A 26,896-nucleotide genomic window follows, 5' to 3' on the forward strand; every position below is an offset into this window, starting at 1 on the left:
TTTATAACAGATTTCATTCGATCACAAATTTCTTAAAATAAATTGTAAGAGTATAAAGAGAAACAAGAAAATAATGTACACTTTAAGGTCACGTCATATGTGTACATACGTCACAACATTCTGCAGTGTACCCTAATAAAACAGTTTTGTTTCCGTTTTATTTATTTAATAATCAATAAATTTAATTCTTAACGATGATCTTTAAATATTTCGAATTGTACATGAAAATAGTTTTAATAAAAATTTTTATTTAAAACCTGATTTGCCGGTAATTTAAAACCTCTTGTTTTATATTATTATAGGTGTTTAATATTATTAATGCATCAAGTATTTTTTACCTTTGAAATTGAAAATTAATATAAATGTGTCTATACTTGCATGAATGCAAAATTCAAGGTCAACTTTTATTTTTTCTCTCCTGCTCTTCTCATTATAGTGTCTAGTTTAAAATATCAGTGTGATTTTTTTATTATTATTTTTATTGTACAATAAAATAAATAAATATCAAAATTATTTATTTATTTTATTTTATAAATTTTCATAGTGAATCCTTAATTAAACAAATAAATTTAATTTATCTACATCTATTAATTGATATGAAATATTATATAAGTGAAATGAAAATATTAAAATTTATGCGAATTAATTAGTTACAAAGTTTCAATACTCGTGATAAACTTTATGAAATGTACTTGATTGATTTCGACATTAATTATAATTTGATATAAATTATGCGTATATGAAGTCATTATGATGAATGCATTAGTCTTAAATCAAAAAGATTTAATTCAAGAGACAACATTCAACACTAGCTCTTCTCGTTGAATTGTAGAGAACGAAAATAATTTAATAAGGCATGTATGACTCATATAATTTTTGATTTATTAATGTTGCTTTACTGTTGCAGTACAGTAATGTAAAAGTTTTATTATTCAATAATGCTACTTGTGAATAGTGCCATGTGCATAATATTTCCACACGTGTAATTAAATTCAATGTAATTTTTAATATCTTGTCATTTATTATTAAGCAAACATCATCTAGCTGAAATGTATATTTGTACATTATTTATTTTTAATTAAAATAATATAAAATATTGCATATTAATTAATTATCATGTACATAAACTTTTGGTGTATGGGGGACTTTTATAAATAAATTTTATAATATTTTTTCAAATATCTCAAAAATTTATTCATCAGGGTTCGAAAATTATGTAATATCAGCTAGATCAGAGGACTTCTTCACCAGATGTAGCCACAATTATAAAGAGTAATTTTTAAACATATTCCTTAAACAAGTATGAGTAAGTAACAGGGTTTTGGTTTTCATTAAATTGTCTTAGAATAAAACTATATTAAATACACGAAAAGTAATATCTTAATTGTAAAACTTATCTCAAATTTCAATTTAAGTCTTTAATTTCAATAACAAAATAATTTAAAACACATGGTAACAATATATACACAAATTTTCCCAGACAATAATTTGCATATTAAATAATACGTTCATTTCATACAACATAAACAATAATTAAATTCTAATCAAACAAATAAATCATTATTATAATTAAATTATTCAACTATTACTATATTGTTAAGTAATTATAAAATATTGCAATATAATATCAAAGGTCTTTTTAAAATGAAATTAATTAAATTCACGCTCCCTATATATTGATGAAAATACTCATACCTTACAATTAATCATTTCAAAAAGATTAATTTAATAAAAATAATTGATGGGCTCAACCGGGATTTGAACCCGGGACCTCTCGCACCCAAAGCGAGAATCATACCCCTAGACCATTGAGCCGATAAATGTAATACTATTTGTATTTGAACTAAAAAAATGTTATTATAAAATGGAATTGATAATTTTATATCATATACGAAACTTTTAATATTATGTTCACGTATGGTAATTTTCTATTTTATAAAAAATTATAGTAAATTACTTAATATCGTATTTTTTATATAATTGAATAAATATTTAAAAAGCTCATATGATATAAAACGATTTATAAGTGTATAATTTATACTTCGTGCAATCCGAAACTACCGGTTATTAAAATCTATATAAAAAATATTAATTAATAAAAATTTTTAATTATATATAATACCTGTAATATAAAACGATAAATATCAGGTTATATATAAATTAAATGCTTCCATATTTTTAAATAAAATTTCAAATTATGAATTGATTTATTAAAAATATTGCAGTTATAGTATTCGAAGTATACGCAATATACGAAAATAGATTGAAAATTGAGTCATTTAAAATTTTCTATAAAAGAAAATTTTTATATAGCTATTTTTCGATATTTGTGTATTTTCATTTTACAATTTTATTTTTAGATTAAAATACAATTTTTTTTTTGGGATGAATAGAACTTAAAAAAAAAAATCAAATAAATTTTATTGACCTTATTTTATATATTTACTTTATTTATTTCATATTCATAAGATACAGAATGTGAAATAAAAATTTATGAAAAATTTGATTTTAATGAAAATTTTTAAGAGTCTTGTTTGAAATTTTGATTCAAATGGCACCTATTTTGCCATTAAAATTCATATAACTACAAAAAAAAAAAAAATTAGAGAAAAGTTTATTGCTTTTTTAACGAATAAACAAAAGTACTTTCATAACAGAACGAATTATTATACAATTATACATATATACTCATACATATGAAAATGTCTTCAATTTATTTAAAGTCAATAAATAATTTAAAAAACAGATGCTTAAAAACAATGTATAATTTTAATTAGTCACAGCTGCTAGTTTTATATACAGTTGCTAGTTTCTATACGATATAGAAATAATTTTAGTCATTATTTCAAATTCAATAACGAATTTAACATTATTATCTCAAACACTACAGCCATAATAATGAATTATCTTAAAAATAATTAAAAAAGTCTAGCTTGTAACAATAACCATGTAATAGCTTGCAACATTATTTCGGGCTTTAAAACTAATTTACGTGATACATGACAGGGAAAACAAAAAATTAATAATCTAAGTTGTTTCTCTGCTCATAAAAAATTTTTTTAATTATTAAAATAACCCTATAAAAAAATTTAAAATAGAAAAATTGAAAATTTATAATACACAAATTTTTCTACTTAAGAAATATTTTATTTTACAACGAATAATAAATATTTTTGAATAAAAACTAAATTAACTTAAAAATGTAAGATCGAATCATACGCGTACATAAAAATTAATACACTTTAAAAAATTTTCTTATTAAACATTAAATAATTATTTTAATTAGTAACATTAAACATAAACGATTAATAGAATAAAATTAACACTCTACATTTGTAGTGTAGCAAAGAATGAAAGAGTTGCACTTTCAGTTGGTAAACATTGTCCAAAAGCTTCTATCAATAATGGTTCAGCTTTCACTGTTTTCGAATAATCATCAAATGATATCTAAAAATAAAGAAAAAAAACACAATAGATGATCTGTAATTTAAATTTCATCATACACATACTCTTCCATCTTTATCTAAATCAAATTTTCTTAATATGATTTCAACTAAATCTTTAACACCTTCATCTGGATCTTCATCTTGTGGTTGTTTAATTAAACAATTTCTTAATAATGTAAACATTTCATCTTTTGTTATATAACCATCAGAATTTAAATCATATACACGAAAACAGAATGCAGTTTTATCAGCAATATTACCACGTAAAAATACTGACAGACCACAAAGCCATCCTTCTAAACGTAATGGTAATCCTTCATGAGCTTTATCCCAACTACAAAACATTCTTTCCATTAATATTTCTTCAGTAATGATATCAAAAGTACTGTGTAATAATTCACGAAAAACGATTCTATCAATTCCCTATACAAGTAGAATAATACAATAAGATTAAAATTGATTTTAATTTAAAATTTGAGTTTAAGTGATTTAAAAATAAATTAATTAATTTTTAATTAAAATTTTAAAATTGTATATGGCAATATTTTAATAGGCATACAAATTGTACGTTTAGACTTAATGATCAAATATACTTTTAATTTAGTTTACTGCTAGTATTGATTTCCCGCTAAAAAAGTCAAAGACGCGTCAAATATCATTATATATAGGACAAGTCATTCTGAAATGAATTTAATTGCTAACCAAATTTCATTCTTTATCAAAATTTTGTTAAATATCATAATAATTTGGAAGCATTATTAGGCCGTCGTCCTCTTCAAAACATGATAGGTAGAATATCAAAATTATGCCTTACCAAAAACCAAAACAAAATCATCCTAAATTCCAGTTATTGCGGTTTTAATATGGTATAGCCTCACACAGATAGAAATCAAATGTAAAAAGTTCGATAATATCAAATTTCTTAAAAACTGTCAATTCTTGTGCTAAAACAAAAATCTACCTTATTAAAATAAATATAAAATCTCCCAAAACTCTAAAAAGAACAATAAATTTGTAATTAATAAAATTTACTCCTACACTATGCCAACAATAATATTTTATGCAACAATAACTTTCAGAAAGGGTTCTATACCCACACGCAAATCTATTTTTTGTTCTAATTCAATATCATATTGATTCCTATTGACACAAAACATATGTCAATTCAAATTTTATAATACATATGTATATTAAAGCACAACAACGGAATTAACTCATAAATCGAATCGCGTGCCTAAAAAATTAAAAAAATATTTTAGAATATAAGACCTTTTTATGGTCCTTAACTTCTTAAAGAATTTATTTTTTAACATATAAAAGGAATATTGAATATAATACAGTTTTGAATTTATTTACTAGTTGTTATACTAATAAAAATTTATTGAATCAAAAGGGAAATTTAACAAATACTCCAACTTATTTACAAATATATATATACATACATATTTTATTTTGGGGAAATCCATTTTGTTCTAACGAATTGTAATAGAATTGTGAGGAGAATGATAAAATTAAAAACAAAAAAAAAAGGCAAAAGAAAAGAAGGAAGTTAATAAATTGGTAATTTCATTAAAGTACCCTATAAATATGCAATTATTTTTAAAAATTAAATACCTACACCACAGTCTTATAAGTCTGCGTTATTAGTTTTATCATTATCGTATAACTTTTTAACATTAAATGGTGTGGCAAAATATAACTATTATGGAAATTTATATAAAATGAATTTTATATAGTTATACTTAATTTAGAAAATAAAAAAAAATATTAATGATTATAAAGCACGGTAATGATTTTTTTCTTTATTGAATACAAAATTAAATATAGAAGAAGTGATAAATAAAAAATTGATTAACTGACCTATATTAATTCAAAAATATTTAATATACAATCATTTTTTCGAGACAACATGATGAAATATTAAGAAATAAATAAATATGTGCACAAAGCTCCCTAAATTTGAATACAAGCATAAATTCTAAAGTAAATTTATAATTTCTTAATGAGAAATTTGATAATGATTTGTATAACACCATAAAATGAAAATAATTTTATTTTATTTGAACTTTTACCATTTTATACAAAAATGTGCTAAAGATTTGTGACTGAATTGATTGTTTAAAATATTGGCCAGTATAACTTATTTGAAATTTATTTTTTAACAAATTTGAATTATACAGAGCAAAATTTTAAAATAATTATTGAATTGAATGAGCTTCGAATAAAGTATATAGCGGAGCAAAATATCAGTTTATAGCATATGGCATTCAAAAGTACAACAACTAATAAGATCTTCTAAGCAAAACAGGAAACAAGTTTTTGGTATTTTGTAATTGTTCAGAATTAAATATAGCCAAGTGGACAAGAATTATTTTTCTCTTTATTTTTAATTTAATTAAAGTATTTATACGTAAATTTGGAACATTTTTTGAGCAAAGTTTATCCAGGTTTATTTTTTTCATTTATTTTAATAAGAAACAGGAAAGAGTTTCTTAATATAACATTTTCTTAACTGCAAATTGTTTTGTGCACCTAGAAATCTTTTATATTTACTAATTATTTTTTAGTTATTGTACTAAACTTTTATTCTACTGTAATTAAAAATGAACAAATTTCTGATCTTGGAGCCTCCTATATAAGGAAGGTTACATAGTCTATATTTTGTTTAGTTCGTAAATATAGATTTTAAAACTGATTATGAGATAAATCTAATGAATAAAAATTTAAAAAAATTTTTGAATTGAAAAAACTTTATTTATATTGCAGTACTTAATGTTGAAAGTAATAAATCTAACAGTGAACTTCTTGTATAGTTCACATTTGAACTTAAAAATTTCATATGGTAGTTCAACAACTTAATAATTATACTGTTACAATAAGCTTTAAGAAGTCAAGTTCATATATGATAATAAAACTTGCAATTGAAATTAATTATACCAGTACATTTTATATGGAATTTTTAAGAATTATATTTTTATATTATTTATTTTAATTCATAATTAAAAACAATGTAAATAAAACTCATATAACTTCCTCAAAATTTAATTTAAGTATGCATTTGAAGACTAATTTGAAATAAATGCAATTAATTTAATTTAGTTTAATTGTGACATTTAGTTTAATTTGTGACATAATTTAGTTTAATTGTGAACAATTTAAAATAATTTTAACTTACTTCAGTTGTTGCATGTGGTTTTGCTATAACAGAAGTTGCCGGAGCTGTTGCTAAAGCTCTTGCTGCATATTGACAATTTGAAACCAATTTTTTATAAATTTTACATAACGCTTCAATTTCATCTCTATTTCAATTTTTAAATTTGTTTTTTTTTTGTTTTTTTAATTTTAATATCACAAACAAATAATATGCGCAGAGAAAAGAAAAAAAATTACAAATTAAAATTTATTAAAAATATTCTTTTAATTTTTTTTAAATTAGGTAATAAAAAAAATAATTTTTAAAATTTTTAAATTAATTTTTAATTTTTCTCACTTTGAAAATCTTGTTTTCTTTCTTAATACATCCATCATTTTTGGATTTACTTTACCACTTTGATCATCCATTACGCGCGAACTTTGTTTACTGCTTGAACGACTTTTTGAACTGGCACCTTTACTTCCAACTAAAAACATTGATATACTTCGTAATAACATTGTTCCCTTGGTTGAATGCTGCATTGATTCAACAACACGTTCACCGCGTGGTGCTGGACTTTTTCTATTCATGATTGTTAGTATGTATAATAGAAAAGTTTTAAACAAATATTGTATTATAGGTAATTGTTCTTTTTTTTCTCTCTTTTCCTCTCTTTTAACTATAACTTGCGTTTAAAGTGGTTTGTTTTTTCTTCCCTTTTTGTGTTTTATTATAATAGAAAATTAGGTTTTGTATAATCCTTTTGTTGAATTAAAAAAAAATTGTTGGGAACTTTATCCTTAAATAAAAAAAAAATAAAAAAAAAAAATAAAATAATATAATGAAATTTATTCACACCTAATTCAACTGAACAATACAAAAAGAATAAACAGAAAAAAATAAAAAATGGAAATTTGATATAGAAATTTTCCAACTTCTTATAAAATACAACTGAAATTATGATTTACTTGATTAGCTTTATATGTATATAAGTAGTGTAACATCTACTACTGTTTCTGCTTAATTTACTCAATGAAAATATAACCAAGTTACCTGCTCTGTAAACTAAAAGTAATATTAGTTAAAAAATGAGCCCTTGGTAACTGCCTTGCATAAAAATTGGGCCATAAGGATTTTTAATTTACTATAAATGTTATATCAGCATATATATTTAATTATATATTTTATTATAAAATTAATAAAATATTGTTCTTCTTGAAAACTGTTATATGGACCACCTCAATTCATCGAAATGGTCCTTGGAATTACAGTGACGGTTTAAACTTCTATTTTAATATTTTAACATTCATTGATTTTCCCGTCGAATTATATTGCGAATTGAATCCAATATTTTGAATAACTAATTTATGTTAAGAGTCATAACTCTATCACTTTCTCTTAATTTTCAAATAATTATACAAAAACTGTAATATACTTATTACAAAATGCAAAAAAAAAGAATTATGTACATATTTCTAAAAGTTTATACGGTAATTAGAACATTTATAAGAATAATTTTTGAACATGCGGCCACCTTTTTCTTTTTTATCATAGTACATTTTGAAAAAATAATTGTATAACACAAAAATAGAATTAATGTTAATGTACTTTTTTTACCTTAGCATGTAGCTACATTATTATACTTAACTGAGGAAGAGAAATGGTTCGTTACTAAATAAAGTAAATAAAATTAAATACTTTAATTATTCACGTGATTTTAGACAGCATATTAGAAAAAAAGGCAAACTTTATTAAAAATTACTGTTGCCTCGCTATAAGGAATGATGAATTTCTATTAGCAAAAAGAAAAAAATGAAGTCATGCAATGTAAAAATCTTTTGTTTTTTTTTATATGAAATATGATCTACCCTAAAAATTTCTTCAAAATACCGTAACATGCCTGTTTTTTGGTTTTTTTTTGTACATAAAAGCAATTTTTCTTGAAATAATTTTCTATATGCAAAATTTTCGTTTAAAAAATAATGAATGCAAAATAAATTTTAACAAAAACAAGAATTTATAAATTATTTTTGCAAAATAATGCTTACTATTTTATTTTTATTCAAATTTTGCTTTATTAAAAAACTTGAAATATTATTAATCTTCATAATATTCTTATTGAACTTAGCTTAATATCGAAAATTTACAAGAACATTTGAAAAGCTTTACACTTATGCTCTAATTGCATTCGTTTAAGAAGAAACCTTAGTTCCTTTAAAAGGAAAACGGGGTAAAATACTTATTAAATTTGTCTGGTAAATATTTTAAAGTTCTACAACTTCCTGTTTCTGAAAAAAAAGACAAATGCCAAAAGTTACTGATTTAAGACTAATACTCGTAGTGTACGAAAAGTTGGTAATTATAAGGTTATCTCACATAAATTTAATTAACGAGACTATAAACTTCAAGTTATGTGAAATGATTGATAACTTGCAAATTAGCTAGCAAAAAAATTTCTCTTTTTTTTTTTCAAATAAACCTTTGAACTGTATCCGAAACCTTAATAAGTTTTACAATTCTGTTTTCGTTTCTGTCGGGTATCTAGAACTCTATTTTTACAACTTGAAATGTGTTGCATTATAGAAAACTTTATGGAAGACTAACGAACAATATAGAAGACTAAGTGAAAATGTTTATTTTACGATATGGAAATCAAGGTCTTTACAATTTCTGAAGTAATTCTCTTTTAATAACAGGTTTCTTTTTACAAAGAATTACAATATGTTTGTTTACCAGTTAATTTAAAACAAATATAAAAAAAAATGTTTCATTTGTGCACCTTAATTGAATAACGGTAAGAATTTTAACCAACAAAAATTATATGAAAACCAATTTAAGCAAAATTCTAAATTTTTGTTCAAATATATATACACATACATATGTGATTTTTATATGTAAAATTCTATTTCAAATAAAAATGAAAAACTGCCACCCACCCACCCTCATATATGCACATGTATACATGCATACATTATGTTCAACTTTACTTCCATTGAAATAATGAAAAAAAAAACAACAAAAATAATTGTGATTTGTTTGGTCGATCATTTCATTTTTTGCTATTTCATTTATTTTCATTGCTCATTTTAATTTAAAAAACTTGTATATTCATATGTACATATGTTAACATATGCATGACTGTATAAATATATTTTTTAATACGTAGAAATATCCTTTTTAAAAGTATTCATATATGAAACATGCATACATACTTACATGTCTGTCAATTTACATTATTACGTAACTTAAAAACAATTCTATAAATTGAAATTTTTTATGTATAAAAGAACATAAATGTGGAAACTAAATATTATTACTACAAGAGTTTTTTAAACATTAGTACATGAGGTACGTTGTTTTTCGCTTCATTCAATAAAAAAATATAATAACCGACATATATTAAAATTAACTATAAATAATAATATTTTTCAAGAAACTACTGAAGTAGCTGCATAAGTACATAGTTTCTCTAATAAATATATTAAACTGTAATTAAATAACTCTACAGTCTTAATTAAAATTGCGCAGTCTTAAGTTTTTCATAATTTTATAATTAATTAATCTTAATAAATTCATAATCTTGGATCTTAATAAATTCATAATGAAAAATAGGTTCAGTTAAATTAAATACTCAAAGAATAGTTTGTTTAAATAATTTTTGAAATTATTTCTTATTAAATAAAATTTATGTTATCAGACAAAATATGAAGTATTAAAATATTGTAAAAATATATAGCAAGGTATAATAAATTTAACATTGTAAATAAACTGGATATAATATAAATTTAACTATTAAAGATAACAGTTGATTTGATTTTAGTTTTTATATTTAATAATTAAATTTCTTGTTTCCTGGTTCAACATTTCTGTTCAAAATTTACAATACTCGTATGTATAATATTGTGTTAAGTTTTTCTTAGTGTTCGAATTCACTATGCATGATAAATAATATTCATTTAAGAATGATGTTGTAAAGCAAGAGATAGTTCTTCATCAAAATATTTTTAAAATGCAAACTTAGTTTAAGGTGGAAGTATATAGTACCCTTGCACTTAATATTATAAGAACAATAAAATAACAATCACTTAAAATTGCAGACACGAGCATTATAATCAAACCTTGTCGCCAATAATATTTATGTAGGGTTTAAAAGTAATAACAATTTTATGTCTTTATCACTAATTAACATTTCTGTTCTGAATTATTAATACGATATTTAAAATTTATTGATTGAACAGTTTGCAATTAATATTTATTACAGCTTTATGATTTGCAATTAATAGAATTTCAAATAATATGTATACTTATAAAAATTTATTAGTTCATTTACTTACTTTATAAAACAAAAAATGAATAAACATGGGTATTTTTTTATTCAATTTAAATTCACTTCTGATTGGCATATGTAAGAGATTACCTAAATTTTAGATACCATATTTTTTAAAATTAATAGTTGAATAAGAGTTTCATTAAAATTTTACAATTCTTTGTATTTTATATATTATTCCTTATTATATTATTGAGAAAATAACAAAAATTGTTTAATCAATATTTGCTACAGCATTCAGTAATGAAATTTTTTGACCTTGAAACTCTAGTTATGGACATTATATTTTAAATTTTTATTATTAAAACTTTAAAATTATATTAAATTTTATTAAATATATTAAATCACATAGCTTCAATAGACTATTAATGAAAACTGGTCAATGTAAAAAAAATATATTAAAAACAAAATGTAACAAAATAGCTTACCGATATTAAATCAAACAACTTTAAAAATTAAAGTAAAATTATTTGTATGAATTATAAATATTTGTATAAAATAATTCAAAATTTAATTGAAGAAGACAATTTTGGTTACTATTCGAAAATTTTGCAAAATATTTTTTTAACTTTATTTAATTTTTTTTTTTTATTATCCAAATCAATATATCAGCAGTATTTCCCAAGAAAATATCTTTTATTGAATATTTTGTTTGGTTACTAAGGTTAAAATGGTATATGAATGGAATTGAACTGTATTTGTTATTATATACAATAATTTATGAATAAAATTAATTTTTTGATGATAAAATTGCAGCTCAACAATATTTTTTTAATATAAAAATACTCATTTGTATAAATCAATCTTATTTTTCTCGATTTTAGTTATTTATTCTTTAATAAACAAATTTAAAAATTTGAACATTTGCAAAAAATAAAAATTGTTCATATTTTAAAAAAACAGTTTAAAAACGAACAGATTAAAATAGAAAAAAACGGAAATGGGTTCTTCTTATTAGAAAAAAATTGTATTACAAACAAAATTCAAGTATAAAAATATAATATGTTAAGAGCAAAAAATTTAATTAACTAGATTTATTACATTTTTCATTTTATTTTAAGTAATATTAAAAATTTTTAATAAACAATTAATAGTTTCGACATCATAACCACATCTTTTTAATTGAAATATCAATTGTAAATAATTTACTTCTGATGTTAAATCAACTAAGCTTCCAATATTCGGATCAAGATCATAATAAGTAATAACGGCTGAAATTTTTTCCAAAGAGTTTTCAGGCATATTTTCCAGATTCACATCAGAAGATTGTATAAATCTTTTTAATTGTAATTTAAATTCATCTCTCCAATTTTCCAAAATTGTTTTGAACTTTTCGACTATGGAACCCAAAATTTCTTTTGACAAAAATATATCGTCTTTGTTGAACATTTGCATTGCATTAATTATTTTGAATTGCCATACAATTTGACTACTTGGATTTTTTTCTAGTACACCTAGATCCTGCAATTAATGGAAGAAAAAATTTTTATTTCGAAAAAAAATGGATTATATAACAATTTCTTACATTTATTAACGACAAATAAAGTGGGAGCGCGTGCATTTTATCCTTACTTAGGCAAGTATAAAAAATTATAAGAAATAATTGAGATTTTTCTAGTTCACTATTAGAAACAAAATTTTTGCTTTCTTTTAGATCCAAAAATTTTTCGATAAATTCTAGGAGTTTTTTGTCTGTAGAAAAAGCTAACAATGATTTTATATCAACCTTCCAGCATCTGTATTGTTCAGTGGTCAATGTTTGAGCTAAAATGCTTTTCAATCGATCTGGATCTTCCAAATGAGATAAACAACCTGCTCGTTTCTTAATATCAATACATCCGCAATTTTTCAAAACATTTCTAAAATAATATTCAAGTAATAAATAATATATCACAAAAAAAATATATTTCGTTACTCCAATTGATCCCAGTTCCTCCCTCTTTCAAAACATACTGGCCAATAATTTGGATCATTTACTTTAACACTCTTAAGAGTTGAAAGTTCTGGCAACATGCAAGGAGCCATCGGAAATTTTTCTATGACTTCACCATCCGTTTCTATGCGGCACAAGCATAATTTTCCAGTATCTATATCTCTTGGTAAAAATAACCTGGGTTCAACTGCCAGTACGTATAAATGTCGAAAAGCTTGTAGGTGATACCTTATATTTTACAATTTTAGAAAAAAATATTTTAAGAATTTTTTACTCCGATTTATTAAAAAATTTAATTCTTACCTATTATCATTGCTGTGATTTGGAAATTTTGGAAATAGAGCACAAATTAATGCAGCTATAGCTTCTGGCGTTCGAGACAAAGTATAACGTCCTGCACCCAAAAATAAAAACCCAAGGGCCATATGAATAGCCATTTGTGATCCATAAGTAACTTGTGAATGTGAAGGACCGATTCGAGAACGAAGGTAACGAATAATTCTCAAAATTTCAATATTACCAGTACCAGCATAGACAAGTGATAAAGAAATTAATACTAAAATCAAACTACTTTCTACAGTGGCTTTGCCAGCAAATTCACCAACATATTGTCCATTCCAAGATAAAATTAGTTTAATTGTTCTTTTCAAAGCTTTAAAAGCTTTATGGTTTTCAGTACCTGCATATTTAAGGCCGATACAAAGAGAAGCCCCCGCAACAATATTACAGTATGCTTGTCTAAAATTTACTATTTTATGCATTTTGAAAAGAATATGCTAGAAAATTGTTACGCATTTGCTTCATGATCGATTCCATTTCCACTATCTTGAGGTCCACGGTTCAAATCAAATTCAAGTTTAGAGGGAAATTGACCAAACAACCAATCGTAATCATCACCAATTTCATTCCATAATATTAAGTCTATTTAAAATGAAAACTTGTCAAACATAAATTTATAGTCGAATATAGCTCTAGGGTAATACAAACTTTTCGCTATAATGCGTAATAACAATAGATCTGGTCTGACCAAATCTAGCAAATAACTTGTGTCTGGTGGCATCATCCACTGAGCTACAGATTTGTTTCCAGTGTTGAAAAACATTAATCCCAATGCAAGTGTTGCCCCTGGAGCTGTAACATCAATATTAACAGTATCGCCCTCTCGAACTTGGAACGATGGCAATTTGTACTTTTCTTTCTGAGAACCTGCAAAACAAAATATGATTTATTTATAAAGTAATTCATATTTTTCATGATCTAACCAGTTAAAGGCCTTTTTGTTCCACCAACCATATAATAATGCAAAGTATCTGGTAATTGCAAATCTCTTAGCCCAGCGGGCGATTCTCCTTGTCCTAAAGTTACAAGACCTAAAGCGAGTCCTGCTGTTAAAGCATACGATTCTCTTTCTACACTATTTTCCATTTCAGGACCTGGAGGTCTTCCAATTTCTTGTAATAAAACTTCTGCGATGTGTCGTTTGGCTGTACCTTGATATAATAAACCAATGCCCATTAAAGAAGCTACTTGGGTATTTTGAGGAATGTCAAGCTCCAATGCTGTTGCTGGGAGCAGAGCTTCTATGTGGACGCTCAATAATTTGGTTGTCGTATTATCCATCGTGCCCCTATGTGTTGCTGATATGCCCAATAAAAGCCCTACACTAGTCATTTCATCACACTTTACTAAATATTCATACACGCTCATAAACGATAAACTTTTCAAATGACCATTTAATCCAAGCGCCATCAAAAATCCAGCATGCTCAGTAGGAATATCTGCTTGCCCCTTTGGTTTATTATATACAATCCAAGTTGAATCAATATCTTTCGCATGGGGCGATATCTTAAGTCCTGCCGCTACACCATTGTGGAAAGATGGCCAAAGATTCATATTCGCAGGAAATTCAATTAATTGCATTTCAATTGTCGCTCCTTTTACAGGCTCTTTTCCGGTTAAACATAGTTTTGGTATTGGCATCGAATCAGTCGGTGCTGGAATTGATGTTCTTAATGTAAACATTCCTCGCCCCATTGGTAAAGTCATAGTTCTCGTGCAAAGAGCATATAATTGTTTTTCTTGCTCTTCTATAAATTCATGGTCCGTAACTCCTGGAGATTGAGTTAAATCAATTAAAACAGGTTCAGAACTGTTTAGCAATCGACGAACTTCAGTAATACGTAAATCATCAGGAAAACGCAAGCTTAATAATTTTGTGTTAATATTTTCCATACCATCCTCGTCACTAGTGCTTGATTCAGATTTGGTGAGAAAATTTGGCGTAGCTATTACGTTAGGTGAAAGAGAGTGCTCTTTATTTATACTAGATTTATTAGCAATAAAACTACGATCTATTTGCAAAACTGAAGTTTTAGCATGTGCTACTAGATCCGAGCGTAATAATAACTCATAAGCTAGAAATGGAAAACCTGTTGGGGGAACTAATCTACTGTACTCCAAAGACTGGGCTATTATAAAATGAATAGAAGCTGGCAAGCGTTCTATATCTTTTCGGTTCATGTCTGAAATAAAAAACAGTAATATTAAGTCGATTAAAATATATTTCATTATACCCATATTAATAAGCATTTGAATTAGCTGTACATTTCGGTTCAAGTTGGTAGATATGTATCTCTTTTTGATTTTTGAAATTTCCATTGATTGTGTTCCGGGAATTTCCAAATTTTGTAACCAGTTTCGTATTTTTTCATGACCATGTATAATTAAAGATACTAACTTTAATCAAAAATTAAATTCAAAACTTTTTAAAATCTATTACTGTGCACAAAGTTTACCTGAACTACATTCTTACTCATTGTATTCACTTTAAAAATACACGGGTATTTGGAGATCTCACGCCCATGAATAATATCTGAAATCTGTTGAAAAATATTTGGAACTCTTTCCGTTAATAAATGTTTATGCTGCATTTTGGCGGCATCCTCTTCGTTATAAAAGTCATGAGATGAAATCTTCCTTAAGTAAGGAAAATTCAGTGTATAATGTAAGCAGTAAGAGCTAAGTTTCATACTTAGAGCAAGTTCATATAGGAATTCTGCTAAGTATTTAAGATATTTGGCAAACATAGAATTAAGTTTAAAATCTTCAAAAAGTAAATGAAGTGTATAGAAAATAACTGGAACTTGTGAAAAAAGTGGAGCCGAATTGTCATCATGGAGGATTGTAGTTGCAGATTCTGAAATTTTTTTATTTGACTCGAAAGAAATTAAAAATTCCCAATCTTCATTTGATCCGCAAACACTTGTATCATCATCATCTTTCCGACGTTTTTTGGCTTCATCACTTATAACCATATTTGAAGCAGATTCATTAGTAGAAACAGAACGACCGAGTAATTCTAAAACAAGTTTTTGATTATTTCTTGATTTCTTGAAATATTTGCGTTTTTTAGAATTGAAAAAAAAATAGAAACCTGAAAGCACATTTGAAAATATTTCCCATTCCTTTTTGTAGCTAAAGTTTTGTGAACCTGGTACATTTCGAGCGCTATACCATTTAACTAACAGTTGGACATATACATCTTTTTTTAATACTTGTCTTAATGCGTATATACATTGGGTAATAAAATGATTTTCGTTCATCAAAGGTAATGATATTCGGTACATTTTTCCACATCCATATGTTAATGTCAATCTATTTCCTGCTGGATCTCTAAGACCTATGCATAAATTTGAAACTCTGGAAAAACAATTTCTTACTATAAATGAATATTATATTTTTTTCATTACTTTACTTATTTGGAAGCGATGCATGTAATGGTTGAACTGGAGACAATAAGTTTAATTCATCATCAAATTGAGAATCAGATTGTGCTCTAGATGGTAATAAACTACTTCGTCTTGGAAAATTTGCCATAAGTGTAGCGGTAGTGCACGTTATCGGTGTAGTAAAGGTAGGTATAGCTAAACTAGATATATGAACTTTAGAAATTAATACTGGGCCAGTATATAAAACTAAAGAAGAATTGGAGTCCAATATCGCAATCATATTCATTTTCTGCAGAAAATTAAAAACTAGTATAAAAAAAGAAAATTAATATTAAATACTTAAATATGTACTTCTAAAACTACAGCATCCTTTGCTGGTAAAGACGATATCATTCCAAATATTTGAGTATTAGGAGAACTAGTTTTTTCTAGACGTGATAACTGCAATTTTCCAGTCCTTGGTAGTAAGTAGCATAAATAAACTTGACCAATTAAATCTGTATGCATAAATGCTAGTGAAGCTACCTCACAAAAATCTCTATAATATATGGAAATTTATAAAGGAAATTTATAATTCATAATTTGCTTAAGTAAAATAGGTTGTTTGGATCTTACTTTCCAATCAAACTTTCTGTCCATATTTGCTCTAAACAAAACTCTGGCAAAATAGGTTTAGATGGTTGAGTTTGGCTAACTTTTCTTATATCTTGAACTGATATAGAATGAGGACCTATTGATGATTGCAGTCTTGCAACAGGTGACTGTAAATTTGAACGACTGCGGAAAAATGTTTAATATTTTTATATATTTATGAAAAAAATTTCAACTAACTTAAAATGTCCACTGAGATTAGATTGAACTGGAGGTGTTCCGGAAGTGTTTAAAAATTTTCCAACATGCGAACTATATCCCGGATTTCCTAGACTCGATCTTCCCATAACCAGAGGACTGTTTTTAGAAAACGAAGGAATCTTTAAAGAATTGTGGGAAAAGTATTGTGAAGGTTTATTGGTACTGTTAAAAGTAGTTCCAACACATGTTTCGTTTGCACCTTAAAATATATTAAATTATAACATGAAATCACGCTAAACTTTTCGAAATAAAATTAAAATTTGATAAAACATATATTAATAACTATTTACATCCAACGACATGAATTTCATCTTCAGTGGCTTTGCGAAGTTTTGCAACAAAATGTTTCCCAATTTTATTATCAAAAAGTAAAATCAAATCACTTTGTGGTGTTGTAAATATAATTTTATAGTCAGCTTCTGTCAAGTAGCCGATTCCTCCGGTGCTTGACTTACTAAGCAATGGACACATTTCATCTAACGGATGAGTTAAAGTGAAAAATCTGGGCATTGATATCAAATGAGTTTGAATAATAGCATTTGATGCCTCTTTTTCTAAAAGAATTCCATATTTTGTTGACCAAACATGGGATACTGCAAATTCTAAATTTGTAAGATAATCCTCGCCATTACTACAATAAACACGCAAACATGTGGAATCAATTAGGCAAATTGAAGTATTTTCATTAGAGTTTTGCGCCTTTTCTTCTGTTTTTATCTCATCTTTATTTATTTGAGCTTGAATAAAGCTTTCATTACAAAAGAATGCAAATCTTATTTGAGAATCACATGTAAAACAAGTTCTTGGTAGAACACTTCCATCTTCTAAAAGACCTGGAAAAAAGTATTATAAATCGAAAAAAAATGTGCAAATTTTTACTTATTGTCACAAACCTTTAGACCACACTGCAGTATTTCCTTTAACATACAACTCTTCTTCTGAATTAATATAATAATCTGTTATATAACTAGAATTTTTATTTCGATTCTGAACTTTTGGTAAATTACTATATATTTTTTGATTTATGTCATCAAAATCCTTATATATTGATCTTATTGACCAAAATTCTTTAATTTCATCATTAGATGATATATTAAAATTTTGCATACGGTGTAATAACAAGTGCTCACTTGGAATATTTAATTGTTGCTTATTATGATTTTGAGGCCCCGGGTGTTCTTCGACCGCCTGGCGACCTCTTGGAATAAATTCCTAGAATGAATAAAAAAAACAAGAAACATAGATTTTAATTTTCAATTACTAAATTTTCCCTTTTTATAATTTACCACAGGCGATGAGGCGGCGATCATAACTTCACTAGAGTCATCCAGATTTGCGTATTATAAAATTGTTTAGATCAATTATTAAACCAGATTAAAAAAACAACCGGCTTTCCTCTTTCTTTTATTATAAAAATTGTCAACAGACAGAATTATTTATATTTCAAAATATCAGAATTGCCAAATTTTCTGTTTCAGTTCTCATATTGTTTCTTCGAGTTAGTTTGGAAAATTAGTACTTTTTAGTATTACAAACAACTACATTTTAGTACTTTTTATAATAAAATTTGAAATTTTAATTTTCTTGTTTGAAGTTATAATTTAAAAATATGTACAGAATTTAATAATTTTGTATAACAACAAAAGCATTTACTATACCATACAATAGTACAATAGTATACAATAGTAAAATTGGAAGGTAGGTATGTACAGCTTTTATCGCAATAGTAATTTAATTATTTAGTGTTATCTCTGAACGCTTTCAAATAAATATGTAAACAATTTAGCGGCGGGTATTGTGTATATTTATTAATATGTACAACAAAAATTTTTGAACATATGATTGTCAAAAAGTGACGTCATAGTTTTTTCATTATAGAATTTCAGAATCACACACATCCGTACGTACATCTACTAACATCAAACTCAAAAATCAAATGAACAGATGCAATTTCTAGTAGTATAAGAACAAGAACAGTGCTTATTGCTTGTGTTTGGTGAATAGGTGGAAAAATTTTTAATTATTATTTTTTGCTTTTAAACGCTATATACAATTATAAATGAAAAATTAAAATATTTGAATTATAAACAGAAATAATACCAAAAAATGTATTTAAAAATATTAAAATAAATAGTTTTTTAACATTTTTTTCAAAATAAATTTTTTTAAATGCTTAACTAATAATAATAAACAAATATTGAAATAGAATTGCAAATAATATTCTTATTACCTCATTGAAGGAAACGGAATAATAAAAAGAAAAAATTTAAAATATGAATTTAACAATTTGGTTAGCCGGAAGTTTCTCTGTGTTATTTGGATTAATTTGGTATTATCCAACATTCTTATATATTTTCCTATTTGGATTATATTCTTTAATTTTAGTGTCTGCAGGTAAGTCTTCAAAAATAAAGGTTCATTACCTTGACTTTGGAAAAATCGATAACAGACATATTAAACAGTTTGTTTGCTAATTATGGAAGCTTGTTTTAAAATATATATTATGTACATGTAAATACAATACACGCCTTCCTACCATTTTTTATAAAGGATAAATAATAAAATTATTGTCAATTTATTAATTTTTTATGATATACCCATGTAAATGAAATTTAAATATGTAAGTAAAATAAATAATTCCTTAAAAAATACATGTGTAGGAAGGAAGGAACAGACGTATGTACATAGGGTAACATATACGAGTATATGTAATATAAATGGAAAATATATTTTGTATGTAGGTTCCCATCTACTATTTTACAAATTATGTAGGTAGGGTACCTATCTGCTTATGTTACTTATATACATATCTGCCTAAATATTTACAATTTAATACTATTAATAATTTTTGTGAAAAGTGGGTGTATAAATTTATGCATGTTTGAATACAGTACTACAATACATACGGGTTTGTTCTCAATAATTTTCCAATAAAAAAAAAACTTGTTGAAATTATTAATACTACCGTTATGACGAAGGTTAATTTTTAGGATTTATGTAGGTATAGATAAATATCCACTACCTGTTGAAAATCCAATTTATCTATATCAAACTATCTTTTTATAAGTAATGTTTAATATTTTAATAATAAAAATATGATCTAAATTAATTGATTAATGTAGGTTACAATTAAATATTTAAATTCTATTGGAACTTCCTTTTGTAGTTTATCAATAAATACTTATAAAAAAGAAAATGGGGCAAAAAATTAATAAACAAAATTATATTTCTTTTTAAAAGCAATTATATTGAATTTTTAAAATAATTTTATTGCCCTCTTATTATAAGAACAGTACAGTTTACATTTCAAAATTGAATAATTATATATATCTGTAATTTTGTGGAAATTTTGAATTTGTGTGGAGCTAATAATAATATTTTCATTTAAAAAATAGCTACTTAAATTAACAACCAAATTAATTACAAAATTTTTTATTTTAACTTTAAGCTGTAACTTCTACTCTGTATTTACAACATGTTATTTCAACGAAACCAAAAACGAAAGATCATCCTCAAAGATTGAATGTACTTTACAACGCTACTAAGTAAGTATTTCAAAATTTGCATACATACATACATGCTTATTGTAATTTATTTTTTCATCTCATCTAAAAGCTTTTTAGTATAAAAGTCGCAATTATTTCTTAAAAGTACATAAATAAATAATTAATTTTTTTTTGTTTCTTTTTTTTAATTAAATGTGATTGTAACATACCTACTATGGTATAATGAAATTGCATTTTGTTTGTGTTTTGACGCCTTATCATTAATAAACCCTAAATGTAATAAATTCGTTATGAACTCGATCTAATAAACAATTATTTATCGATTCATGAAATATTATCGTGCCCATTATTATTCTTTAGAAATTAAAATGATATTAGAAAAATTAATTTGTAAAATTGTGCAAAATTTATTATTTGTAACCTTCATCAGTTTTTTTGTAATTGTAGTATTAAATTCTCAAAAAACATTCAGTATTAAATTACATATTTTATTAATAAATAAAAAAATTTTGCTAAATTTATTTGTTTTTTTTTTTGGTTTAATATTGTTGTTGTCTGAAATGCTTTCTTATTTAATTTTAGATCAAGCATTTTTGACCCACCAAATCCAATAAGTAATCCTAATAATTTGCCTTTAATTTTTGGACGCACTGTTGATTTACAGCTTCAACAATTGATTGAATTTTCTTTAAAAGATTTTGTTACACCATGGCTAAAGTAAGTAGTTTTATTAAAAATATTTAGTTTCTTGTTCTAATTATTTACAAAGTATTATTTGTAATTAATTTAATCATAAGCACTTTTTTAAAAAGAAACTTAATTTTTATTTATAGGCAAGTAGTAACAAAACCTAAAAATTTAAGCGATGTACTCCGCGAGGACATTTGGAATGGAATACAAAAGTTACGTGAAAGATCAATTAAAATTGACTCTCCTAAAGTTATAGCGGTAGATATGGTCAATCGTATAACAGTTCATCTAGAAAAAATACGTATTACAAATTCTAGAGCGTAAGTTTTGCTATATGAAAAGTTATTTATCTTTATATAATTATATAATATGAAATTTAATGAGTATAATTTTAGTCTTGAAACTGGCACAACTCCAATGTTTGCAACGAACTCATATTTACAAAGTGAAGAAAGAGAATTAGAGTTTCTGAGAAAATTAACAGAAATTGTTATTATTTTTTTACTGCCGAGAGGATACTCTTTATCACCTTTGAAAATTCTTTTAAGTGAAATTCTTTCGTATAAAAGTATGTAGAATTTTTTTTTATTAAATGCAGGCATTAATTATTTCTTTTCACACTTTTAACTTTAGTATTTTTCCCGATGATTAAAATGATAACGTCACCAGATTATATTAATCAAAAAATTGTACAATATATAGAACAGAGACTTGCTGCACAAGCTATGAATAAAAGAACACATGAGTATGCTGCAAGCTTTGAGGATATTTTAAAAATTATTCAAAATTCAACAAATACTGATGAACTTTTACATATAAGAACAAGTATTATAAATGATTTAATGCATGCTACAACAATGCAAAACCTACAGAGATCTAAAGGTACATATAATTTTTTTTTTAAAACTGATGAAGGTTTTTAAAGATTACTTGTCCATAGGTTTAGATCCAGATAAAGAAGACAATTGCTTATCTAGATCTGAGGTTTCGGCTGCCTTACGTCTTAAAAGGTATGTTCAGCAATTAACATTCGCTAAATCGCAATGTGAAAAAAATTTATCAAAGTTTGGATGGGATGGCCATTTTACTAACGATTTGGTAATAACGTATATAATTTGCTTTATTATATTTTTTTATTCATACTAAATTATGTGAAATAAATTTTAGAATCTATCACTTCTTGATATTTTATCAACCGTAGTTGGAAGAAGATATCTGACTTTATTTTTAGAACCACTAAAAGCTAGCGCGCTGGTTGGCTATTATACGGCGGTTGAAGAGTTGAAGCATTCTTCAAAATTATCTTGGCATCAATTAGGGGCTGAAATTTTTTACACATATATACGTGTGCCAATGTCAGAGATTAATATAGATAAAAGTGATCGAAAAAAAATTGAGACATTTTTGTTGGGCGATACAGGTCCAGATGTCTTCTATGATATTCAAAAAAATATTTTCAAAACTTTAGAAGAAAAATACTACCCACCATTTTTATTAAGTGACCAGTACCGTCAACTAAAAGATAATTTAACATCGGACGATTTCAAGGACATTTCTAATTTTGTGAATGAAAGTCAAGATGAAAATCAAACTACCTCTTTAGAAACAGAGTGCACAACAATGGATTTTACAAATCATTCTAGTTATGCGAGAAATAAACTTGAGCAATTACATGAACGTTTAGAAAATAAAAATCAGGCATTTGAAGCCTTGAAATCTTCTGTTAAGCCTGAATCGAAAGTATTGGGCATATTAGAAAAAGAGGTTGAATGGTTACGTGGTGAGAAGAGACAGATTGAAGCACACTTGCTAAGAACTGAAATTTGGAGTGATTATTTAGGAAAGTGGAAAGCTGATATACAAAGTGTAGATGTAAGTTACTGAAACTTTTTATTAGTCAGCTGCAACATGTTTGATTTTAGATCTCCGAAGATAAAGATGTTCCACAATTTATGATTTTGGTACATGTTAATCAAGATATTCATTCATCTGCAAATGGAACGCATCAAAATGGGTATAATGATTCAGAAAACATATCCACGGGTTGGGTTGTATTAAGATCTCTAACACAATTTCATGTAAGCAATTAGAACAATATTTATTCTTTTAAATTGATCTCTTTCTGAAAACTGCAACGATAAGTAATCTTTCGATTTACTTTCTTATATAAAGGAATTACATAGAAAATTACGACCTCTAAGCCAAGAACTAAAATCTTACGAATTGCCAACAACGTTCAAATTGTTTTTCTTGAAGTCTGACAAAAATTCTTTAGAAAAAGCCAAAGCACAAAGCCAAAAATATTTAAATGTAAGAATGTTTTTTTATGAAACCAAAAAATTAAAAATAAGAAAGAAAAAAATCTTTCATCTTCAATTTTCTCTTTTTTATTCAGTTCATTTTGGAAGATGAACATTTAAGTCAAAGCGAAGCTATATATACATTTCTTAGTCCATCATCGGAGCATTTGAAGTATTCAACACCCTCACCAAAAAAATCAAAATTTTCATTATCAACCTTATTTAAAATTGATTCCAGTAAGTCGGATTCCACTAATAATAAGGATCCTTTCTGGGGTGGCCTATCTGGTTGTCGTGAAGATGATGACTTATCTATATATTTGGATAGTTCTAATTCAAATGACACTGATGGCAAGTTTCATATTGACATCGATTCTAAGGATTCTATAGCTGAACCACTATACGCACTAATGAGTGAAATTTTTGATATGGGTGGTTTATTTACTTGGTTACGAAAGAAATTGATCTCTTTTGTTCAATTAACTTATGGTAGAACAATAAATCGTCAAATTAGGGAATCAATATCATATTTGTTTGAAGAATCAATGTTACATTTTTATGTGTCGACAGCCTTAAAATCTTTTTGGCCTGGTGGTATTTTAGCATCAAGTTATCCGGTTAGATCAGATGATATGAAAGAAATGACAACAAATGCGGCTAAAGTATTTATATTTATTAATCAATTTGTAAAAAGAAAAAATTTCGAAAAAAATTTTTTTAGGCACTACTAGCTGATAACATTCCTGAAGTATTATGTAATTTACTGGGAGCGCAAACCGCTAAACATGGAATTTTTAAGGTATTTGATGCATTACAAAATCCAATGTACAACAAACAACTCTTTTATGTAAGTTCACTTCGTTTACTCATATATGATTAATAAATATGTATATAAAATAAAATTTTTTTTTGCAGGAATTCATAGAAATTTTCATGTTAGAATTATTTCCAGAGATTAGGCAACTAAAACCCACAATTCCAAAAACAAATTCAAATCTTAAACAATAAATTCTAAATCATTAGGAATTGTTGTTTCAATTTTATCGGTTCGTATTAAGTTGTTTAAGAATAAAATTCCAAGTTGTGAAAAATTTGGTTCCTTTTCATTATAAATACATATATCTAATATATTAATGATATTATTAATATATTTTATTGTACAATTACGACTTTCGTGAAGATAAGAATATCATTTCATTATTTATTTTGTTCTTTTATATCAAAATTAAGACCTTCTGTAAGCAACAGATAGTGTTTCTATGTTTCTAATAACTTAAATCATGTATTGAATTTAAAGGTCAAAACTATTGAAAAGTGTTAATGAAATATTTTGTATAACATATCATAAAATATTTTTCAATTTTAATACGCTACAAAATTATAAATATCATTGGCAATCACAATTAAACTTGATTTTATTTTTTTAATTATTTTGACCCAGTATATTATGTTTAAAAACTGGTATGAAAGTATTGATGCATAAATTTTTGACCATTCAATTTTAAAAATCAATGCATAATTTTAAAATATTTTTTATTTCGTATTGATTGAATTGATTTTAAATAATTAACAACGTAAAAATATTTTTAATCAGATTGTCTTACTTTTCTTATTTTTTTTTGTTGTATTAAATTCAACTGTTGAAAATGATAACCTGACCAAAATTAAAAAAAATTCTTCTAAAACATTTTATTAATTTTAAGGAGTAATTTGTAGAATTATGAAAAAATATTTTATGATAAATTGCAAAGTCATACTAACTCTAGTTAGTTTTAAATTAAAATTAGTTTAAATTTTTAATCCCGGTAAAATTATACTTTAATAAAAATTTAAAAATTTTTCCTTTTTATTTTCATTTTACCAAAAAGTAAAAAGCTAATTATTTATTTTATGTTTGAAGTAATAAAATTTTAAATTTAATAATTTATATTTATTTGTATTTTTGACAATGTATTTAATTTTTATACGATACTATTTACTATTTCTGTAATTACTATGAATATTTTTATAATGATTAATTAATCAAAATTCCCAAAACACTTTTAATAGATTAATTAATTTTAATTTTGGAATTTAAAATTATATAAGATCTATTCATTAATCATTTCATTTTTTTAACTTGATAATTTTTAATCCCATGTAACGACGAAATTGAATAAATAGTAACGAATATGGAAATTCAAAAAAAAATATATTTACTTTTAGAAGAAACAAAATTTCATGCCTTATACAAATTTCATGATTTTAATTTAAGAAAAAAAATACCATGACAAACACTCCAAACTTTAAGTACTTTAATTTTTCTAACATTTAGAGTAAATAATATATTTAAAAATCAATAATGCTATATATTTAATGTAGTTTTTAAGGTTTGTGAATACAATTTTTAATTTTCGACAAGTGATTTTTTTTTAATTTTTATATAGGAGGATATGAAAATATTATTCTTTAGATTGTTTTATAGGTACATCCACATACATAATTTTTAGGTTTAATATTAAAGTTTATTTAACGTACAAATATATAATTATAAGTGAAGCCTCATGCAAAATGTGTATATTTATTTATGAAAAATTATTTTCCGACAATAAAAATATAGATTCTAATTTAAGAAAAGAAGTACTCTGTATTCTCATAAGTTTTCCTAAACACTTGTTGACATAAATTTCAATTTATTATAATATGTGTATGTGTATAAAATGTTCCTGTTTTATATGAACATGTTAATATTTTTTCTAATATAACAAATAAAATTTTGGTTAACTATTTAAGAAAATAAAAAGTTCTATCAATTTTATTACTAATACTTTGTAAACTTTATCATTTTACAACTTTTAATCATAATACAATGTACACCTATGTTTGAGGCAATACCTACCAAGTTTCCTACTAATTTAGCTTTTTACATTATAATAACTAATTTTCTAATCTAATAAATAAAAAAAAAAACATCAATACATTAACTACAATAACATTATAAT

At 25.0% G+C, this 26,896-nt stretch overlaps 3 protein-coding genes and 1 non-coding gene across 5 annotated transcripts; 1 reads left to right on the plus strand and 3 right to left on the minus strand.

Annotated features, from left to right (window-relative positions):
- Positions 1-1,743: 1,743 nt before the first annotated feature.
- Positions 1,744-1,815, minus strand: Trnap-ugg (transfer RNA proline (anticodon UGG)). The gene has a single exon. It is a non-coding gene; the product is annotated as a tRNA-Pro (tRNA).
- A 1,398-nt stretch (positions 1,816-3,213) lies between these two features.
- LOC129605578 (calaxin) lies at positions 3,214-7,232 on the minus strand. The gene is made up of 4 exons (XM_055515437.1): positions 6,937-7,232; positions 6,622-6,745; positions 3,510-3,869; positions 3,214-3,447 (listed from the first exon to the last, which is right to left on the minus strand). The coding sequence occupies exons 1-4, from the start codon at positions 7,167-7,169 to the stop codon at positions 3,328-3,330; spliced, it is 837 nt and encodes a 278-aa protein (XP_055371412.1). The 5' UTR covers positions 7,170-7,232; the 3' UTR covers positions 3,214-3,327.
- A 4,679-nt stretch (positions 7,233-11,911) lies between these two features.
- Positions 11,912-18,837, minus strand: LOC129605197 (anaphase-promoting complex subunit 1). 2 transcript variants are annotated; one of them, XM_055514803.1, is made up of 18 exons: positions 18,706-18,837; positions 18,313-18,631; positions 17,710-18,252; positions 17,399-17,618; positions 17,183-17,344; positions 16,919-17,105; positions 16,594-16,856; positions 16,273-16,538; positions 15,635-16,197; positions 15,413-15,575; positions 15,269-15,361; positions 14,102-15,124; positions 13,827-14,045; positions 13,631-13,760; positions 13,143-13,577; positions 12,822-13,067; positions 12,432-12,765; positions 11,912-12,367 (listed from the first exon to the last, which is right to left on the minus strand). In XM_055514803.1, exons 1-18 carry the CDS (start codon positions 18,727-18,729, stop codon positions 11,963-11,965), a joined length of 5,595 nt encoding a protein of 1,864 aa, XP_055370778.1. In that variant the 5' UTR covers positions 18,730-18,837; the 3' UTR covers positions 11,912-11,962. The 2 variants fall into 2 exon arrangements, with proteins under 2 accessions (XP_055370778.1, XP_055370777.1); XM_055514802.1 differs by having other exon boundaries at positions 14,102-15,361.
- A 634-nt stretch (positions 18,838-19,471) lies between these two features.
- On the plus strand, positions 19,472-25,285 carry LOC129605374 (sorting nexin-25). Its single transcript, XM_055515088.1, has 13 exons — positions 19,472-19,813; positions 20,868-20,964; positions 21,508-21,642; positions 21,759-21,935; positions 22,011-22,183; positions 22,249-22,497; positions 22,556-22,713; positions 22,783-23,487; positions 23,538-23,693; positions 23,788-23,925; positions 24,011-24,577; positions 24,637-24,762; positions 24,831-25,285. The coding sequence occupies exons 1-13, from the start codon at positions 19,693-19,695 to the stop codon at positions 24,921-24,923; spliced, it is 2,895 nt and encodes a 964-aa protein (XP_055371063.1). The 5' UTR covers positions 19,472-19,692; the 3' UTR covers positions 24,924-25,285.
- The last annotated feature ends 1,611 nt before the right edge of the window (positions 25,286-26,896 follow it).

This window comes from Condylostylus longicornis, unplaced genomic scaffold, assembly GCF_029603195.1.
Source record: "Condylostylus longicornis isolate FDR11 unplaced genomic scaffold, ASM2960319v2 ptg000013l, whole genome shotgun sequence".
NCBI classification, from domain to species: domain Eukaryota; kingdom Metazoa; phylum Arthropoda; class Insecta; order Diptera; family Dolichopodidae; genus Condylostylus; species Condylostylus longicornis.

Excerpts from the sequence above, each read along its gene's own strand:
- LOC129605578 (XM_055515437.1), bottom strand. The coding sequence starts at position 7,169 with ATGAATAGAAAAAGTCCAGCACCACGCGGTGAACGTGTTGTTGAATCA. Across the intron at positions 6,746-6,936 it reads AAGAAAACAAGATTTTCAAA|AGATGAAATTGAAGCGTTAT; the intron begins GTGAGAAAAATT and ends AAATTGAAATAG. Across the intron at positions 3,448-3,509 it reads ATTTAGATAAAGATGGAAGA|ATATCATTTGATGATTATTC; the intron begins GTATGTGTATGA and ends CTTTATTTTTAG.
- LOC129605197 (XM_055514802.1), bottom strand. The coding sequence starts at position 18,729 with ATGATCGCCGCCTCATCGCCTGTG. Across the intron at positions 14,046-14,101 it reads AACAAAAAGGCCTTTAACTG|GTTCTCAGAAAGAAAAGTAC; the intron begins GTTAGATCATGA and ends TTTGTTTTGCAG. Across the intron at positions 13,578-13,630 it reads ATCGATCATGAAGCAAATGC|ACAAGCATACTGTAATATTG; the intron begins GTAACAATTTTC and ends AGTAAATTTTAG.
- LOC129605374 (XM_055515088.1), top strand. The coding sequence starts at position 19,693 with ATGAATTTAACAATTTGGTTAGCCGGAAGTTTCTCTGTGTTATTTGGA. Across the intron at positions 21,936-22,010 it reads CGTATTACAAATTCTAGAGC|TCTTGAAACTGGCACAACTC; the intron begins GTAAGTTTTGCT and ends GTATAATTTTAG. Across the intron at positions 23,926-24,010 it reads AAAGCCAAAAATATTTAAAT|TTCATTTTGGAAGATGAACA; the intron begins GTAAGAATGTTT and ends TTTTTTATTCAG.